At 45.8% G+C, this 21,321-nt stretch overlaps 1 protein-coding gene across 8 annotated transcripts in view; it reads right to left on the bottom strand.

Moving 5' to 3' along the window:
* SLC14A1 (solute carrier family 14 member 1 (Kidd blood group)) overlaps positions 1–21,321 on the bottom strand; it is a 48,849-nt gene that overhangs the window by 16,530 nt on the left and 10,998 nt on the right. The window contains exons 1-5 of one of the 8 annotated variants that reach the window (XM_035719411.2): positions 12,816–13,017; positions 12,126–12,190; positions 9,900–10,031; positions 8,132–8,248; positions 737–887 (exon numbers count right to left, since the gene is read on the bottom strand). In XM_035719411.2, the coding sequence (XP_035575304.1) occupies positions 737–887; positions 8,132–8,248; positions 9,900–10,013 (382 nt within the window). In that variant the 5' untranslated portion in view covers positions 10,014–10,031; positions 12,126–12,190; positions 12,816–13,017. The other 7 variants (XM_049112672.1, XM_035719414.2, XM_025429006.3 and 4 more) reach the window with 7 other exon arrangements.

A 21,321-nucleotide genomic window follows, 5' to 3' on the forward strand; every position in this document is an offset into this window, starting at 1 on the left:
AGATCCCTGAAAGCCTCCAGTTTCTTCATTCTCAGCCCACCCTGCTCTTACCAGAATCTCCACTGCAGAAAGCACTGAATGTACTTATTTACCATGCTCAGAGGTACAGACTCTAAAGCTAAAGAAGTAAATTACCAACAGTAAAACTTCAGCTTTTAAGGGCTGAAACTATGGGATGGAGCCAGGTGTCTTCCTCTAAACAGGAGGAGGGCCCTGGCCCTAAGCACTATCTCCATAAAAAAAAATATTTGAAGAGGCTTGCATGCTAAATGATACAAAGTTAGGGGTGCCGGCTGGCTCAGAGAAGCACATGACGCTTGATCTCGGGATTGTAAATTCAAGCCCCATGTCGTGTATTGAGATTACTTAAAAATAAAATCTTGGGGCACCTGAGTGGTTTAGTCAGTTAAGCATCTGACTCTTCCCTTTGGCTCAGGTTCTATTCTGAGTCGTGGGTTTGAGCCCCGCATCAGGCTTCGTGCTCAGCAGGGAGTCTGCTTTGAGAGTCTCTCTCTTTCTTCAGCCTTCTCCCTCCCACTCATGTGCTCGCTCCTTCTCTCAAATAAATAAATCTTAAGGAAAAAAAGAGTAAAATCTTAAAAAAAAAAAAAGAAGATAAAAAGTTAAAAACTGGAGAGGGGGAGAGGGGGAGATAGAAGGCAGGAGACTATAATGAAAGAATCATTTCCCCCAAATCTACTTCTCCCATCTCTCCAAAGGATGGAAGCATAAATACCTTTGAGCCAGCTGGCAAATTCTCTCATATCACCGGTGATGTAGCCAAGTGCCTTGGGGAGGTACCTTCTTCTTGGTAAAATCTGATTTTCACCCTGGTCCATTTTAACCATAGTGGGACTGTCCTCCATGGTTATCTCTTCCTCTGGCTCCTTGAGGAAAGGACAGAGCTCATAAACACCCTAATGCAGAACACTTGAGACTGGCCAGCACTGGGCCTGGTTGCAGTAGCCACAGAGGATGAGTTTAAAAGCACTTCATTTGTATCATGACATTCTAGGGGACTAAGAAAGCACCCGGCTCCCCTTGCAACGTTGCCGTGGAGATTATTACCCAAATCCAAATCCCATACTACTTTTTTCATTACCGTCTTTATTGCTACCATGAGAAGGTTCTGGCCTTGGGTTTCCCGTTTCTAGTCCAACAGATCTTCACTGAGCACCTACAACCTGCACTCAGAGAGCTCAGTCTGGCGGAAAAGACTGAAAAATACTTAATTTTAACATACTGAGTCAAATAATAATACAGGAAGAGAGCTAAGACCAAGTACTTAAGCTTCATGCTGTCAGCTGAAGGAGCCCAGTGTCAGGTTACAAAATGGTGCTCACGAATGCAGACCAAGCAGCTCCTTCCCAGCGTGAGCAGCCTTTTCTTAAAGTTAAGTTTTTAATTTGAATTTGAATATAATTAACATACAGTGTTATATTAGTTTCAGGTGTACGATATGACAATTCAACAATTTTAGACATTGCTCAGTGCTCACCATGGTAAGTGGACTCTTAATCCCCTCTACCCATTTCACCCATCCTCCCACCCACCTCCTCTATGGCAACCCTCACCTTGTGCTCTGCAGTTAGTCTGCTTTTGGATTGTGTCTTTTTCTTTCCTCTGTTTGTTTTGTTTCTTAAATTCCATATATGAGTGAAACCATATGGTATTTGTCTTTCTCTGACTTATTTCACTTAGCATTACCCTCTCTAGCTCTATCTTGTTGCAAATGGCAAAATTTCATTCCTTTTTATGGCTGAGTAATATTCCATTGTATATACCCTTCATCTTCTTTATCCATTCATCTATTGATGGACACTTGGGCTGCTTCCATAATTCACTCTTGTAAATAACGCTGCAATAAACATAGGGGTTCATATGTCCTTTCAGATTAGTGTTTTTGTATTCTTTGGGTAAATACCAAGTAGTGCAATTACTGGATCATAGGGTAGCTCTATTTTTAAATTTGTTGAGGAACCTCCATACTATTTTCCACAATGGCTGCACCAATTTGCATTCCCACCAACAGTGCATGGGGGTTCCTTTTCCCCAACATCCTCACCAACACTTATTTTTTTTTTTTTTCATTGTGGCCTTTCTGACAGGTGTGAGGTGATACCTCATTGCGGTTTTGATTTGCATTTCCCTGATGATGAGTGATGTTCAGCATCTTTTTATGTGTCTGCTGGCCATCTGGATGTCTTCTTGGGAGAGATGTCTGTTCGTGTCTTCTCTCCATATTGTTAAAACGTATTATTTATTTTGGGAGGGGGTGTTGAATTATATAAATTCCTTATCCATCTTGGATACTGACCTTTTATCAGACGTGTCATTTGCAAATGTCTTCTCCTGTTACGTCTGTTGTCTTTTAGTTTTGTTGCTTGTTTCTTTGCTGGGCAGAAGCTTTTTTATTTTGATGTAGTCTCAATAGTTGATTTTTGCTTTTATTTCCCTGGCCTCAGGAAATATCTAAAAACGTCAATGTCAGAGAAATTCCTGCCTGTGCTCTCTTCTAGGAATTTTTTAAAAATATTTCTTTATTTATTTATTCATGATAGACATAGAGAAAGAGAGAGGCAGAGACACAGGCAGAGGGAGAAGCAGGCTCCACGCTGGGAGCCCGACGTGGGACTTGATCCCGGGACTCCAGGATCGCGCCCTGGGCCAAAGGCAGGCACTAAACCGTTGAGCCACCCAGGGATCCCCTCTTCTAGGAATTTTATGGTTTCAGGTCTCATATTCAGGTCTTTAATCCATTTTGAGTTTACTTTTGTTTATGGTGTAAGCAAGTGGTTCACTTTCATTCTTTTGCAGGTGGCTGACCAGTTTTCCCAACACCCTTTGTTGAAGAGATTATCTTTTCCCCGGGACATATTCTTGCCTCTTTTGTTGAAGATTAACTGACTATATCATTGTGGGTTTGTTTCTAGGCTTTCTATCCTGTTCCATTAATTTATGTGTCTGTTTTTGTGTCAGTATCATATTGTTTTGATTACTGCAGCTTTGTAGTATAACTTGAAATCTGGAGTTGTGATACCTCTGGCTTTGTTTTTCTTTTTCAAGATTGGTTTGCTATTCTAGGTCTTTAGTAGTTCCATACAAATTTCAATATTATTTGTTCCAGTTCTATGAAGAATGCTCTTGGTATTTTGATGCTGATTACATTAAATGTCTATATTGCTTTGGGTGGTATAAACATTTTAACAATATTTGTACTTCCAATCCATGGGCATGGAATATCTTTCCATGTGTTTGTATCATCTTCAATTTCTTCCATCAATGTTTCATAGTTTTCAGAGTCTAAGTCTTTCACCTCCTTGGTTAAGCTTATTTTTTGTTATTTTATTATTTTTGGTGCAATTGTAAATGGGATTGCTTTCTTAATTTCTCTTTCACTTGCTTCATTATTAGCGTATAGAAATGCAACAGATTTCTGTACATTGATTTTATATCCTGGGATCTTATTAAATTCATTTATCTTCTAGCAGGTTTTTGGTGGAGTCCTCAAGGTTTTCTATATATAGTATCATATCACCTGCAAATAGTGAAAGTTTTACTTCTTCCTTACCAATTTGGATGCATTTTACTTCTTTTTGTGGTCTGTTGTGACTAGGAATTCCACTACTACGTTGAATGAAAGTGGTGAGAGTAAACATCCTGGTCTTGTTTCTGATCTTAGGGGGAAAGCTCTTAATTTTTCACTGAGAATGATGTAAGCTGTGGGTTTTTCATACATGGCCTTTATTATGTTGAGTTATGTTCTTCCTTAATCTATTTTCTTAAGAGTTTTTATCATGAATGGATGTTGTCCTTTGTCAAACACTTTTTCTGCATCTATTAAAATGATCATATATTTTTAATCCTTTCTCTTGCTGATGTGATGTATCATGTTAATCAATTTTTGAATATTGAAACATACTTGCATCCCAGGAATAAATCCCACTTGATTGTGGTGAATGTTTTTTTTTTTTTTTTTTAATGTATTGTTGGATTTGGTTTGCTAATATTTTGTTGAGGACTTTTGCATCTATGTTCATCAGAGATATTGGTCTGTAGTTCTCTTTTTTGTAGTGTCTTTATCTGGTTTGGGTATCGGGGTAATGTGGGATTTACTCTTTGATTTCTTGGTCTTGTTTAATAGTATGTTATTTAATCTCTATGTATCTGTGCTCTCTCAAGATTTTTTCTTGTGATTGATTTCTAGCTTCATAGTGTTGTGGTCAGAAAAAATGCATGGTATGTCTTCAATCTTTTTGAGATTGAATCTTGTTGAGACTTGTTTTGTGGCATAATGGGTGATCTATTCTGGAGAATGTTCCATGTGTACTTTAAAAGAATGTGTATTCTGCTGTTTTAGGATGGAATGTTCTGACTATATCTGTTAAAATCCATCTTGTCCAATGTGTCATTCAATGCCACTGTTTCCTTATTGATTTTCTGTTTGGATGATCTGTCCATTCATAGTAAGTGGGTTAGGTATTTGGGTGCTCCTATGTTGGATGCATAAATATTAACAATTGTTATATCTTCTTGTTGGATGGTTCCCTTTATTATTATATAGTATTCTTCTTTGTCTCTTGTTATCATCTTTGTTTTAAAGTTTATTTTATCTGATATAAGTATTACTACCTTAGCTTTCTTTTCACATCCATTTGCATGACAAATACTTCTCCATCCCTTCACTTTCAATCTGTCCAGGTGTTTCTGAGGTAAGTCCTTTATAGGCAGCATATAGATGGGTCTTTTTTTTTTTTTTAATCCATTCTGCCACCCTATGTCTTTTGATTGAACAGTCCATTTACATTTAAAGTCATTATTGATAAATATGTATTTATTGTCATTTTGTTCCTTGTTTTATTGTTGCTTTTGTAGTTCTCCTCTGTTCCTTTCTTTTCGTCCTCTCTTCTCTCATGATTAGTTGGCTTTCCTTAGTGAAATTTTTAGGATTTCTTTCTCCTTAATTTTTGCATATCTATTACCGGGTTTAGACTTGTGGTAACCACTCAGTTTGTATACAACATTTTCTGCATATAGCAGTCTGTATTAAGTTGACAGTTACTTAAGTTTGAATGTGTTCTTTACTCCACTAGCTCCCATATTTTAGGTATATGGTGTCATACTTTACATCCTTTTATTCTGTGAGTCCTTGGACTGATTTTTACAGATATACTTATTTTTACTGCTTTTGTGCTATTTTTCTTAATTCCTACTTATCGTCTTCCCTTTTCACTCACAAAGGCTCCTTTAATATTTTTTGTAGGGCTGGTGTAGTGGTCATGAATCTCTTTAACTTTTGTTTGTCTGGGAAGCTCTTTATCTCTCCTTCTATTCTGAATGATAGCCTTGGTGGATAGAAGGTTGCAGATTTTTCCCCCTTTCAATACGTTGAATACACCATGCCACTCTCTTCTGGCCTGCAAAGTTTTTGTTGAAAAATCAGCTGTAGCCTTATGAGATTTCCCTTGTATGTAAGTGTTTTCTTTTCTCTTGCTGCTTTTAAAATTCTCTCATTATCACAACTTTTTGCCATTTTAACTACTATGTGTTTTGGTAGGAACCTCCTTGGTTTTTTTTTGTTGGGGGCTCTCTGTGCCTTCTAGATCTGGATTTCTGTTTCCTTCTCAAGATTTGGGAATTTTTCAGCTATTATTTCTTCAAACAAATTTTTGGCCCTCCTTTCTTTCTATTCTACCTCTGGATCCTGATAATATGGATGTTATTATGCTTCATGTTGTTGCTGAGTTCCCTAAATCTATTCTCATTTTGTGTATTTTTCCCCCTTTTACCTGCTTAGCTTGACTGATTTCCTTTACTCTGTCCTCTGGGTCACAGATTCATTCTTCTGCTTCTTCTAGTCTGTGTATTCCATTTGGTCTATTTTTAATTTCGTTTCTTGTGTTCTCATATCTGATTGGTTCTTTTTTTATCATTAAGGGTCTCAGTGACCCATTCTTTCCTCGAGTCCAGTGAGTTATCTTTATGATCATTTCTTTAAATTTACTATCAGGCACATTATTTATCTCCATTTCACTTAGATCTCTTGCTGTGATTTTGTCCAGTTCTTTCATTTGGGACATTTTCCTCTGTCTCCTTATTTTGTCTAAGTCTCTGTATCTGTTTCTCTCTGTTAGGAAAGTCGGCTATGTCTCCTGCACTGGAAAGTCATGGGCTTAGGAAGAAGAGGTTCTTTGGTGCCTTGCAGTCCCCTGTTCACCAGAACCTGGTGCTCCAGGGGTGTCTTCTATGAGTGTTGCGTACATTCAGCTGTGTGACTGAGCTGCTTTTTCCTACAGTCCAGTCGTCTACAGTGGTTTTCTTTCTTGTGGGCAGGATTTGGTCTCAGTATTAATAGTGGGCCAGTCTGTGGATGCCTCGGATTTGAGTCAAGTCAGGCCAGGTGTTTGCCAGAGCTGCAGTAGCAGTGAGCTGCAGGCTTCTCTCCCTGTGTTGTCTCCTGAGAAGCTGGGTTGGGGGGCAGGGCCCACAGTCAGACACAGTGTCTTCCCTCAGCCCACGGCCAGGCTGCAGCCTGACTGGCGCCTGTAGTCATCTTCCCCTCTCCCTGGGGCAGGGGTCACTCTGGAGTGGTGCTGGTCCCTGGTGGGGCTGCCTGTACTTGGCCAGGCCTGCAGCCCTGCCCTGCATGGGCTCCAGCCAAAAGCCCCCCGTGCCCCCCCCCCCCCCACAGCCCTGGGGCTGAGGCAGATCTGTCTGGGGGAGGAAGGAGCAGTATTCACAAGTTCTTAGTGTGTCAGCGACAGGTTGGTTCCTGAAGGTGGCTGTGCATTTATGCTGGGGGCCATGGGAGGGAACCGGTGCTTGCCAGCTTCCTTCTTCTTGGAGGAGGCCCCCAGTGATCTCTGTCCCCCCAGGACATGCTCTGAGATGAATGAATAACCCTCCCTCCTGTGTGCCCCAGGCATTTTTCAAACTGCTGCTTTTCTGCTGTGTCTCCTCTGGGATGTCCTGCCCTCTCTTGAAGCAAGCCTGGGGCCTCAGGGTCTCTCCCGCTTTGCTCTAGAGCCAAGCCCTGACTTTTAAAATTTCAGGGTTTAAGTCCCCCTGGTTGTGAGAAGTCATCAAGTTCAGCCCCTTTGGTTTTCAAAGCCAAGTGTTACGGGGATTCGGGGATTCGTCCTCCCTGTGTGGGTTCCCTGGTGCGGGATCTGCTCCTCTCTGCTCTCCATGCAGGCAGCTCTCTCCTGAGGCGGACTGACCTGGGGGGCCGTGTGGCTCCTGACCACATCCTTGCCCTTTATACCCTCTTCAATGTGCCCTCTTCTCTCCATTTAGTTGTGGAGATTGTTCCGCCCGTCTCCGGATCATTTTCTGGGTTATTTAGACTGATGTGTGTGTTACCTAGTTGTATCCATGGGACGAGGTGAGCTCGGGGTCCTCCTACTGTGCCCTCATGTCCATAAGTCCCGAGCAGCCTTTTTAAATTAAGCTTCTATTTTACAAAAAAGCTCTTGTTTTTAAAGGCTTGACAAAGCAGAATTATTTACAAAATAGTCCGTATGTTGACAGAGCCTAAGTAAAGCCCCTTGTAGACACTCTCCAAGTCAAAGAGGGCTTGACTATGTCCCCACCTTGGGCCACTGCCTCAGGTATTCTTTATTTTTGCTATTTGTTATTTAAATATTTTTAAAAACAGTCAAGAATGATATTGCACAAAATATAGAAATTGGAAAAGGTAAAAGTGAACCAAGTTATTGAAAACCAAAAGTTGTCATCTAAGATTGTACGATATAAGAATAGCCAAGGCATGAGTATGGTAAGCATGCCTCAGGAAAATATTAATATAACCGTGACTTGCATTCATGACAAGACTCTTCACTTCTCATGATAACTGTGATAAGAAAGCACCAACATCACCAGAGTGATAGCCTCTAGACAAAAATGAAGTTTTCACAGGGCCGATGGCAGATACAAAAGAAGAGTATCAACAACGTAACCCCAGAGGAAGGCAAAGGGAGGAAGATAATGGCAAACCACCTTGCACGTGCAAGAAACACCAAGAGCACAGCCAAGTGAGCGTGGAGTAGGGAGACATCCAAACTATCAGATCCCAGAAGGCACCAGTGGAAAGTTGAAACCACAGGCATATAAGACATGACCGAGGTAATACCCCAAATCTATGCAGATAAACCAGCTCATCTTCTCCCTGTGGCCAGGCTGTGAATAAGGGGTTCTCACGGCTAGGTTTGGCCTCATCCTTGTTGCATTTATCATAGCCAACAAACACCTATTAAGAGATAATAAAGTTATGCCTTTAAAAAAATTTTAGTTTTCGCAATCCTGACTCTAGTTTGGGCTTCCATTAATCCCAGGACAAAAAAATCAATGTGGGTAACTGATTATTTCCTGAGTAGCCCGGACACTTCAGTTGCATTATTTTACCACCTAAGTGTCCCGCTTTTAAACAATGGCCAACCATTAATCATTACACAAAGCAGAAGCTATTTATGCAACGAATTCTAGATCAAGCTCACTTCATCTTGGCAAAATAGTGTTAGACACCTGCACTTGTGAGATTTCCAATGAACATTGGCATGAAGAAATTCTTAAATTGAGACCTGCTGGACATCAGGAACCTAGTCTATAGGGAGCTCAGCTGGCCCCATGGTGAAACATAGAAAATGATTAAAATGTTAAGCCAATTTGAGAAGTACCTTTCATTTTATAATCTAAGTGATAGCTATTATTTATTTTCATATATCTTCCTCTTTAAATCTCATAACTGACAACATTGCTCAGTAAGCTCCTTCCTCAGCTCCAGTGACCCATTTGCAAAGCCCCACCGATTTATCAGAGGCATCAAGTTTCACCCCAGGCAACGGTCAAGAAGCTCAGACACAATTGCTTTGAGTTTCTATAACTGAGTAGATCTGTTCCTACAGAGGCAGCATTGAGTGAAAACATTACAGTTTTTCCATCAACTCTAGAAACAATTAAATGTATAGTTTGGAGTGAACACACACATGTTCTCAAAGTTCCTGGCATATATTTATTTTAGAGGGTTTTAAATACACCATCAGCTCAGAGATTTTGGAGATACAGATGACAAACCCGATACTGTAACTGGTCAGACATGATCAAGAACCTGCATGGCCTGAGCTCTTTGCCGAGCCACTCTAAGTTAAAGGACTGGGTTTTTTTTTTTTTTTTTTTTTTTTTCTGATTGCACAGCTCAGCATATACAAGGCTTATTGTGATTTGTCTCCCCAGTACCCACATGTTGGGATGGTTTATTGGGGTACCATGTCCTAGAGAGAGGGCTCCTCTCCCAAGTTAAGCAGACAGTAGCTGCTGTGGCATATCTACCCATGAACTCTTTATTCTGAACTCCTGAACCCTTCCCGAGCCCTTCAGATCCTGACGACTTGCCTCAGAACCCAGGCATGAGAACTGGTTCTGAGAAACCAGCAACTTCAAGGTTGTAGTTTGCCCTAGAATTTTATCGTGTCCAACTATTTGCAGTTCTTTGGAGAACTTTAAGAATTCTGATCAGGAAGGCGATGCAGCAGGAAACCTTTATTGATGCTCAGATTTCTCCAGTCTAAGAAGGCCATTAAATTTAACTAACAAGACAAGAAAATAAAAGGAAGAAGCTCTAAATAAGGAGAAGCAGGGTAAGATGAAAACTCCAGACTCCTTTTTCCTAGCTTTTGCACTGTTAGCCAAAGTCAGTAGTTCAACAGTCCCGCATCTCGCCCAAGTTGAGCGCCATGTGAGTTTGGGACAAAGACTCGTGTGCATCCCGCAAAACCCAAGCCGCACCACTCAGCAGAGCATGAGGACCCCACTTCCCTGGCTCCGTTCAGAAAAGACACACCAGAGCTTAGATCGCAGGAGCCCACGTTCCCGGAGACAGAGGCTGCACCCAGGGAGCCTACCTGTTCCGGGGGCCCAGGTGCCAGGGCCTCACCAGCCTTATCTCCAAAAGGGTCCTTCCAAAGAGGACCACGAGGGGTGTCCCCAGTGCTGCCAACCAAAGACTGTCCATTCATCCTTCCTTTCTCTCCATACTCGACAAAGGGCAAAAAGACATAAGTCAGCATGATAGACATGCAGAATGTGGGATGGAGGGAGTCAGGGGTCAGTGGGGTCCCGAGGCAGAGCCCTGACCCCAGATGGGGAGCTCCAAGGAGAAGGCAGGCTTCTCCATCAGCAAGGAGAGACAATGAGCCGACCACAGACAGGGAATGCTCATTTTATTTTGCTTAAATAAAAGGATAAAATGATAGTAAACCATCTGGCCCAGAGACCAACGCACAAATTTTGTTCTGCTGTGTCTCTCTACTGTTAGGGCTCCGACTTCGGGACCAAGACCAAAGCAACACTTTACCTCAGGCTTGTTCTTTACAGATGGGAGAAGACGGCATGGGGTGGGCTCTATTTTCTGAAATCAGATACAAGCCACACTCTCAATGCACAGCCAGAGCCCAGTGCGAGAGACCGCTAAAGGGCATTCTTTCTTGTATCAGAATAAGAATGGTTCAATATCGGAGGTCATCTTGTTAATAATAAACAATTCTTAGTAGAAGTCAACAAGTGTGGCAGCTTTTTGTAAGTTTTCTTAAAAAAAAACACAAAAAACAAAAAACAAAACAACCAAACAAACCAAAAAGAAACATCCATTGTATCCAAGGATATCATTGTTCCTTCAGAAGTTCCAGAAAAGGTGTGTGCGTGTGGGGTTTTTTTTTTGCGGGGGTCCCTCCTTTATTTAATTTTTACTTTCTTCTACTGGCTTGCTTTGAAAAATCCACAGTTGTGGAAAATACTATTGACATGTGTTAGAAAAAAATCGCATATGTGTTCATCCATAGTTAAACTATCTGGTTCCTTAAGTACCAACAGATGTGACTGTGGGTTGCATTATGTATTGTTTGTTTGATAAAGAACAGTATTAAGAAAAACCAGTGGTAGGACTCTCATCTTCTATGCAGTCTAAAAAAAAAAAAAAAAAGGAAAGAAAGAGACAAGAAGGGACTGTCACATTCTCTTGGTGAGAGAGTTTTTACCCCCTTGGCTCCTGCATGGCTCCTGCCTTCCTGGCCCCCACCCCCCTCCCCCCAAATCACACACATGTAGGAAGATAATATCCTTGAGCTCAATATCATTATTTTCTCAGAGCTCAGAGAGAAAAACTTGAGAGCTAGGCGAGGTTGTAAAGAGCACATAGTTCAAGGCTTCACTTTATAGAAGAGAAAACCGAAGCTCAGAGTGGGCAAGTCTCCTCTGCAGAGTCAGCTTTATGCACTAAGGGAAGCGGGGTGGTTGTCTCCTCCAAGGCAGGCACATTAATGCCACCTGAGATTCTGTTCAAGTAAACAGGGAAGGAGCAGCTCCTGAGAGATGGGATCTGCTGTGTGTGTCAGGGCTCAGTGACGTAGCAGACCTGCTGTCTTTATGGCCGACTTGAAGCAATCACCGAGGGCCCCTGGTCACCCCCACTTTCACTCTTGCTGGAAGCAGGAACTCTTCTGACAAATAGACATGTCCTTGTCCCTCAAAGGGAGCCTCATTCTTTTGTATCATCGACACACCCCTAACAAGCTTATATGTGCTGAAGTTAACATTCTAGGAATATTCTGGAAGCTGCACCTGGTGAACTTTCCAACAGGAGTCAGAAAGTACTTTTCATAACCCAAATCACTAGGAAAACCAAAGCAGTACTTATTCTAATACAAGGCAATCTCAGGATTTCAATTCTACCAACATTTCCTATTTGATTATATGAAATAAAACTCAGGATACATTAGAAATCTGTGCAATTGGAGAGACCTGAAAGTCTTCAACTTTCTGTGACTTGAATAACACTTTAAAAATTAATACATGGGACACCTGTGTGGCTCAGAGGTTGAGTGTCTGCCTCCAGCTCAGGTCCTGGGAGCAAGTCCCTCATCGGGCTTCCCATGGGGAGCCTGCTTCTCCCTCTGCCTGTGTCTCTGCCTCTCTCTCTGTCTCTGTGTCTCTCATGAATAAATACATAAAATCTTTAAAAAAATGAAAATTAATACAAAGTTTTGGATACAGATACAGAAGAAAACCTTTCAACATTCATGCTGTATCATAAAGAAAGAGAATTTAAGCATTGACATTTACTTGGTACTTACAATAATCTATTATTTTGAGTGCTTTTTGGTTTGAAGTGGTGGGAGTCGCTCAGTTTTCTTTAAAGCTGTAAGCAGAAACAGGACAATGCTGTCAGGTCTTCCTATCATCCGATGAAAACACTTCTGTCTTCAGAAGGCACCAGTCCTAGGAGCCTTGGGGTCTGAATTCCACCCCAGGTCCATGGCTGCAGTGTGGATGCCAGGCTGTCCCGATGGGAAGCACGCACACTCCCTGCACATGCAGGTGGGCAGAGCCATAGTTGGAGAGGGCCCTTCACTGTACCCCACTTTTTTTGGAGTCTCCAAACTGGACTCAAGTATTTCAAGAACACAGTTTGAAAACTCGTATACAGCATTGATGAACTCAGAGTCATCTGGCCCATAGAACGGACCCCCTGCCTGAACCCCTCTTGCACGCGGAGCCCCAGTCCTGCTGCCACCCTGCTTCGGAAATCAGGAGCCAAGGCTTTGCTTGCAGGCTTCCAGGAGGAAGCCTGCGGCTTTGGCGAACTGCCTTTTAGCCGACCAGCCCTCGGACTTTGCTGCCTCTACAAAGTTGCAACCATCCGAGGCACATTTCTCCATAAAAAAAAAGGGAAAAAAAGGATGAAAGAGCAACAATTGAGAGTAAGAAGACGAGCTGGCAACAAGGGACAGCTGGAAGTGAATAGAGACGAGGAGGGTACTCACTGCAGCCGGCTCGGCTCCGGGGCAGAAGGCGCTGGCTGATAAAGCCTCGGGGCTCTGTGAGGAGGGAGGCTGCTCCGAAGGAGATAGTGCTGGGAGGAGGCACCCAACAGTTTTATACTGGGAACCCCGCTCTGCACACCCGTGCACTCGGCTTTCTCCTCCCACTTCGGGTGCCAGGGCCAAAGCATTGTGAGGACCAGTCCCCTATCCCGCACCTGATGTCTCTCTGTCTGTCTCTTCCTCTCTGTCCCTCTGTCTCTCTGTCTCTGCCGATGGATGTTTCTCTCCCTCTCCTGCCACCTCTTCCTCCCCTCAATGCTGTCCTTGATTTGATGCCAGCAGCGTTGCCATCTTTTGCAAGGTTCCAAGGTCTGTACCCCGGGACAGTCCTGCAAGTTCATCTTTTACTTCTCGTTATTCTAGCCCCTGCCTTCACCCAGAAATAATTTGGGGGGAATACTTGCAACTAAAAATGATCAACACAGCGCCACTTAAAACTAAAAAGCGAGTGTCAGGTTGCTACACCGTCGACTCCGAGAGCCCAGTGACTGCTCTCGGGGTGGAATTCTTTTTTCTTAGGCTCAATACAGCTTCTACACAGATGTATGATTCCAGCGAGGTTCTGTAGGGTGTGGTGTGAGGGTGGGGAGGACAGGGGGTGTGCGACTCATCTTCTGGAAACCAACCTGCCGTTTTTCCCAGTGAGGAGGAAACAGGAATATATGTGTTTCCCTGAAGGGTCCTTCTTTCCAGGCGAGGGTCCTAGGACAAGCCCTGCTGCGGCCTTCTAATAGATGGGAGGCAAACATTCCATAGCAGAGAATCGAAAATCCAAGTGAAAAACCAGCTCTTCCCCCATGCTTCTTAAAATTCAGTGTTTGCGGCTTGCTCAGCTACGGCAGGACTCTAACTCAGGTGCACTTCCTGGACCACGGGATTAAAAACAAAAACAAAAACAAAAACAAAAGCAAAAACCAAACAACCCACAGGGAGCTGTGCAGATGCCATGGGCGTCTGTCCTCTGGACCTCCAGGCTTCTGGGAGAGCGGAGAGCTCTTGTCAGAGGTCCCTGAGGCCACCACGACTCGCTGGCTCCCCCAACTGGACACCTATGAAACCACAGGGTTCCCTGTCCTGGGGAGCCCCCCCTCCAGCTCCCAGCGCTCAGGGGGTGTGCTTCTGGGGCCTGCGAGGGAGACCAGAGGTTGGGGGTCAGCATTACAGTTCTGAGCATCAGGGAAATCTCCCCGGTCAAATAAGGCAAAAATAAGCTCCTAGGTTACCCTGAAGGAGAAAAATCAACCATAAGAGGAGTCAAGTCAGAGGGCCCCGTTTGAAAAGGAAAGGAGCCACACCAGCTTCCAGGGGTTCATAGCACCAGTAATGACCGTGACAAGAAGGGCACAAGCGGTTGAGGGTTCACTCTATGTGCCCATCCCTCATCCAACCATTGCCAAAGTCCCGGGAGGGTAAATGCCGTTATCCCCATCTTGCAGAGAAGGAAACTGAGGCCCACAGAGTTTAAATAACTCGTCCAACGTCTAAAAGCAAAGTTTGTACTTTGACGTCCTCCGCACTGTTCCAACCTTCCCAACCACGGCCCCTTGTTTGCCTTTCACTCACCGACTAACTTAATCAAGCCTCCATCCGCAGGTGGTTAGGGACCTGGTCCTGAGACCGCCTCCCCGCGGCACCCCTGCAGCCTTCTGCCTCAGTGGCCCGGCCAGGATGGAGTCTCTAGTCTCCTGGGCAGAAGCCCCTCATCCCCCTCGTCCCCCCTCGTCCCTCCCCAGCCTCCCTGCTCGCAGAATGCACCCTGCTAGGCGCCGTGGACAAGGTAGTGTGGGCCCGTGGGCTTCGGGGTCAGCCAGACCCAGGTCTGGCTCCGTGCTTGGTCCCTTCCTAGATGGTTTCCCTTGGGGATGTGAGCCACCCTTTCCGGAGCTCAGCCTCCTCGCTGCAGGAAGGCGGAGGATGTCAGGGGGCTCGGCCGCGAGGCACGCGAGGCTCTGGCTCTGCACCTGACCCACCCAGGCGGCACCGTGCCCGCGCCCGGCCGTCTCTAGTGCGGTTGGGTGGCCCGTGAGCATCTGGGGAGCAATTGCCCTTCCCAGCTTGCACCAGGGGGGCGTCTTCCTGGCCGTGACATGGGAAGACACGTAGTGATGAGCATGGAGAGGACTGTTGGGTAAGAACACTGGACCAGGGAGGCGGCTGACCAAGCTCCCTAAGTTCCTGCGCTGTGAGGGTCCACCGTGGCCCATCACTGTGGCTCTGTAAGGACTCCCTGAGCCGGAGAGCAGAGGGACAGTGGGGCGCCCCGTGGGTGCATACATGAGTTCATAGGTGTTTTTAAACCCTTGCTGATGATTCAGTGACTTCCTCTCAGTTCTTTCTCAGGCAGCCCTTGCTATCACTTACGGCCTTTTGCGGAGTGTTTAAGCCCTGACACTGGTTCCGTACCCACCTCCCCTGAGGTCCCCCGGCGCCTCCCCTGCTGTGTCCCCTCTCTTCTGCTGGCTCTCTGAACTCATCAGCCAGCCTTCAGTCTGGTTCTATCATGATGCAACCTATGCAGAGCTTTCCCTCCTCTGTGCTTCTCCTAGAATTTCTGCCCCTAGAAAGTTCTCTGCCCCCTCCCTACGTGCTCTGCCCACACACTCACACTGGGCTTTCGTTCCTCCTCTATTTGGCTTTCCCAGCAGGCCATTATGTAGGCTGCACTCTGGGGAGCTTACAGCCATTTATGTCCCTGCTCCTCACTGGACAGGCTGCCCTACCCCCCTGGCCCTGCAACAACTCTGGTATTGGCTTTTTATTTATTTATTTTTTTTAAGATTTTATTTACTTATTCATGAGAGACACAGAACGAAAGAGGCAGAGACAAAGGCAGGGGAGAAGCAGGCTCCCTTTCGGGGAGCCCGATGTGGGACTTGATCCCAGGACCTGGGGATCACACCCTGAGCCAAAGGCAGACGCTCAACCACTGAGCCCCCTGGGCATCCCCTCTGGTATTGGATTTTATTTTAAAATATTTTATGCTGCATCATCCTACTTGGGCCTGGAGATACTAGAGGATGAGCTCAGGATCTGATCGTTGTCATTATTCACGACATACGGGTAGCTTGGCTTTACACGTAGCTTGCAGCACCAGCGTTAGCTAGTGCCCACACTCGAGAAGTGTGCAGGTGAGGACCCCGTGAGTGTCTTCTGCATCCCAAGCAGGGGGTTTCTAAATGGAAAAGAGAATGGGGAAGAAGCTCATTCTCATTCTTTTCTTCCTAGCTGCGCCCCCCCCCTCCCGAGAGAGAGAGAGAGAGAGAGAGAGAGAGAGAGAGAGAGGCCAGGATAGCAAGTCCAGGACACAGTGTTCCTCTGCAGTGTGTCCTGAGCCCACAACGTCTTCGTTTCCATTTGGTAAACAGTCAGACAAAAGGCATCAGATGGGTGCCTGATCTCCCAACTGGCCCCGTGCCCCTCTTGGGGGCCCCCTTTATGGGAGGCCTTCCCTAGATGAAGAGCCAAGAGGCAAACTGGCCCACAGTGCAGCGTCTCTCTCAAAGCTTCCCCGCTTGCCCTTGCCAGGGGTGTGGAAGGTGGCAGGAGGCAGTGAGGCGCCTGCATTTCTAGCCCTCGAGTGCAGTCATGCAATTATTCAGTTCCACTGAATAGCTGGCTGTCCCTCCTGCACACAGCAGAAGGGTTAGAGAATCTCTGTCCTAACCTATGACTTTTCTCAGCTGTCTTCTTTCCATGCAGCACCTTCTTTCCAGCTTTTTTTTTTTTTTTTTAAGATTTATTTATTTCAGAGAGAGAGAGAGGGAGAAAAGAGACAGTGCAAGCAGGGGGAGGGGCAACAGGAGAAGGAGAGAGAATCTGAGCCAGATTCTGTATTCAGTGGAGCTTGGTGGGGGTTGGGGGTCGAGCTCATGAGCCTGAGATCATGACCTGAGCCAAAACCAAGAGTCGGCTGCTTAACCAACTGAGCCACCCAGGCATCCCCACTTTTTTCTGGTTTCTAATGTAAACTCAGGCCAGGTTGGGTTCCATCACGTAGGTCTCTGGTCTCCACAGCCAGTGTTAAAGATGTGCAGGTTGTGCCCTGCACAAATGCACTTTGTCTAAAGGGTACCATTAACATCCTAGTATTTATTGCAATGAAACTCTTGCAGGTGGCACTAAAATCTCTTGAGGAAAGGGGAGTCTGGCTGTCTTTGCACTAAGGAGCCATATTGGCTAGCAATGGTCCTGCTGGTGTTTTGTTTCTTCAGGATTAAAAAAAATTCCCATTGAGAGACAATTGGGAAGGGGATGCGGGGGGAGAATCTTTTCAATCTCTTCTGAGTAGACTGAAGAAGGGATTGAAGTGTTGGGGAAAATTAAAGTTGGAGAGTGGCATGGCCCTGTTTCCTTCTTGAGAGTAATTTAAAACTCATTCCATTGTTTCTGTGCCATTAAAGATAGTATGATATTGGCTCCAAGCTTAGGGAGTTGAGCTTTATTTAATAATTGAGCTGGGAAAAGAATGTGGGATGGCCTGGCACCACCATTGCCAATGGGGCTCTTGGCAAAGACGTCAGCCACCCCAGTTTGAGTGGGATCACAGGTACTCACTGGAAAGCATCCTGGAGAGACCTGGCAAGAATGCAAGGGGTGGGTGGCTGTGTTAAGTGAGGCTGCCCTCTGGAGCTGGGGAGGTGGCAGCTGGCTCTGGCTCCTCATACATGTCCTAACCGAAGCTTGCTGAGTGCTGGCTGCACAGTTTTGTGGTTATCAGAAATGCTCCAGATCACCATCCTTTGCTTAAAGCAACTGGCAGCCAGGAGCTGAGAAGGATTCAGAATCTCCTGGCCCTCACCATGGAAGAAGCCAAGTTATGACTGCTTCTTGGGACTAATGGTACCTTCTTCCAACTGAGATGTTAATTGTGGGTCCTGGGGATATAGAAACATGGGAAGAGGTCAGATTTTCCATTGCTTCATCCACTTTGTTTACCTACAGTCTTTTCTCCTCTCAGATTATTTATTTTCTCCTAACACCTGGATCAAGGGACATCTTTGAACAGAGGGCTGATATTCAGTTATGTCATGGGGCATGTGCTGCTATGTGTGAAGTCACAGAGTTGATTCCTGAGTAGGCTGGTCAGCTCACTAGCCCCCAAATGCATGACACACTGGACACCAGCCAGCCATACCCAGTGTCAGCCAAGGTCACCAAGTGGGCCAGGGGCATGTGGATGCTTGCAGAGAAGTCCCTCCTCCTTGTGGAGGACACAGCTCGGGCAATGTCATCTTTGAAGACAAGGGTCTGTGGGGTCATAATTAAACCCACACAAGATATTGATGATGAATAAATTAAACACTGTTGAGTGAAGGAAAAAAAAATCCAGTAAGAAACTTAACAAACACTCTGACAAGTGATGAGCAAAGCAATATCCCCATGTGGATTCTTAATGCCTGACATCACCCAGAGTTTGGCTCCTCCTAACTCATGGTTTTGCAGAATCTGGGGCTTACAGAACTTCAGAGATGATATGTAAGGCTGACCACTGATTTCTCAATGGCTTCTCACCCCTAATATTTGAAAGGGAGAAACTAGCTTTACATTAATATCTATTACAGCCTTGGAGGGAGAAAAAAGTTACCCAGAGGAAGCTTTGGGGGCAGGTGGAGGACCCAGAATTTTGCTCGGTTTAGGATCTGAGATTTCTCTTTGCAGGGCTGGTGGGCAGCCTGAATCTTTCATCTTGATTATGGCAAGACAAGAAGCACTACGTCTCTAGAAGAGCTCCAGGCTTTTTCTTCGCCTCAAATGGATTGCTTCATTTACTTTTTCCACTTGGTGCAGTCCATCCTAATATTAAAAAATAACCCCAATTCTAAAAATAAAATCCCCACACATGGTTTCCTAGTGGACCACTCCCTTTTGTGCTGGTAGCTCTATACTAGGTAGAGGTCCTTTCTCCTGTCATTGACCTTACCCTCAACCCTAGCGTGAGCCCCATTTCTCTGTTCAACTTGTGTTCCAGATCTCCTTGTCTGGGGGACCCACCCCATCTTCCTGATTCCATCCATACACTCATCTATCCATCACCTCACAGATGCTAAGATGACTCAGCGATGACTAAGATGTTCTAATTTCAAGGACTTCAGTGAGCTGAGTTTTTCTCTTTCCCAATGAATCTTCCCCTCAGCTTCTATGTATATAGTGCCTGTAGCATTGGCTGACGCTTACGGCTCTTTTCTATGTATTTTTCCCTAGCAGCATCTCCATCCCACATCCTGTCCTATCCTGTTTCACCCTACTACATGGTTTGTGTTTAGCTGGTTTCTGGGAAGGAGTCCCTGAGGAAGAACTGAGAGGTACTGGTTCCGATGAGACTGGACTCCATCCATCAGCTACTTAATTGCCTTAATTTACCAGAAGGGGAGCTGGACTCACTCAGTGACTCCCAGTCTTGCTTGCACATTGGAATTCCCGGGGGAGGGGGCTTTACAAAATGCTGATAGTAGAGCATCTGATGTAATTGGCTTGGGCTGTGGGAGTTTTTAAAAGTCTTGCTGATTCTTACACGCCAGTGAGGTCGAGAGCCCCTGGACTAAATCTAGTTCTGCTTCCTTACCCACCAAAGCAAGGATGTGTGTCATAGTGAGATCAGGTGGATTTTGGAGTTTGATCGACAGGATTCAAATTCCAGCCAGCTAGCCCCCTCTGGGGAAGATGACTTCATCTTTCCAAGCCTTAATTTCATTACGAAATTAATGGAGATCAGTAAAACCTACCTTGCCAAATCCAGAGATGAGACAAGATTGAGGCACATGATAGGCATTCAGGCACAGGTGATCTTTATCATTATTCCCATCTAAGGCACTTTCTACCCCTGACTTCCTTATTTCTGCTGGTCTTTGCCTCAGTTCTTAGGCTCAACGAATGCTTACTGAGTGGCTGATGGGTGGTGGAGCTGCCTCTCCCTCTCAGCACTTACTCAGAATAGGGAGGGTTTAACTGCGTTCACTGCGTTCACTCCTGTTGGTGTCCTCAAGTCTGTAAGGCGTCCGCAAACTGGCAGCCTTGGTACCCCTGGGAACTTGTTTCAAAAATGAAGCCCCACTCAGACTTGTGGAATCAGATTTTGCATTTTAACCAGATCTCCAGGGGATTTGCGTGCTGTTAACGTTTTGGAAGCACCCTCTCAAACATCCCCGTCCTTGAGACTTGGTGCAAAGGGATGGATTCAAATCCCCGGAGTGGCAACAGTTTACAAATTCCAATGTCTTGCTTGGAAACTCCATGGAGAGCCCAAGTGAGCCCTTCCAGCTGGCAGCCCAGAGCGCGCTGTCACATGCTGGGCCAGTCGCCAGGGCCGCCTCCTGCAGAAGCCTCAGCATCCCCTGAGACTCTGGCAGGCCGCACCCTCTGCCTGGGGCGCATCGCTCCACGTAGGCTTGGTGAGTGCCTCCCGGCCCTCGGTCATAAGACAAATGATCACGGGGCTTGAGAGGGGGATGCTTGCAGGCACAGGGGCAGGTTCCTCCAGCCCAGGGACCCCAGCAGCAGTACCTGGGGTCCAGCCAGCAGCATCCTGCCCGCCCGCAGGACGAGCACCCCCACACTGCAGGTGCAACCCCTATCCCCCCAGGGCTAGGGATCTTCCCTGAGCATCTTCCTTGGGGGCCCTTGCCACTTGGTTCTCCATCTGGGATTTCTTGGCCTTTTGACCCCCAGGGCCCTGCCATAATCCTCCCCTCTCCCCACCAACCCCGCTATACAAGTTCTGTGGCTAAAAGGCCAAACCACCTGTGTTTAACTGTATTTTTTACAGCCTACCTTACAGCAATAGACACGTACACCTTACCAACGACACCCGCCTTTCCATTTGCTGTCCCTCCTACCTGAGGGCAGAGGCGGCTAAATTGTCCCCCATTCAGACTCATTGTTTGCAGGAAGGTGGCTCTGTGGGCCAGGACTGCAATCCTTGGCACATGTCTCCTAGAGTGCTTCTCTCTTCTCTCACCACATTGCCCAGCATTTGTAATTACATAATTGTGCAAGCATATGCTTCACGGGGTTTGCCCACCAGACGGCAAGCTTCCTGAGGGCAGGGTAGGGGCTGGTCTTATTTGCTGCTATAGCCCTGGTTTGGGGCTCCGTGTCTGGCTCCTAGGGACCCTCACTAGCTATTCACCAAGTCCATGGATGAATAAATGGGTAAATGACTCTGTCACTATGGTAACTTGGAGGGCTAGGGTGATTTCTTGCATAGTACTGAGATAGGTGCGTGTGTCTTTGGTGTGACACAGGGGTGGATTTCCCCCCAGTATGGCCCTCAGAGCAGGGTACGGCACTGTGACTGGTACGTGTAGTCCAGGGGCAGGTCCCCGCCACCTCTAACATGCATGGTTGGCCCTTGATTATCCACAGGTCAATCGACCACAGGCACCAAACAGTCAGCACTCGAGCCTACAGGTCAGCCTTGTGGTCAGAGGCTCTGGCTGGCCTCTAACAC

This window comes from Canis lupus, chromosome 7 (genome assembly GCF_003254725.2).
Source record: "Canis lupus dingo isolate Sandy chromosome 7, ASM325472v2, whole genome shotgun sequence".
NCBI classification, from domain to species: domain Eukaryota; kingdom Metazoa; phylum Chordata; class Mammalia; order Carnivora; family Canidae; genus Canis; species Canis lupus.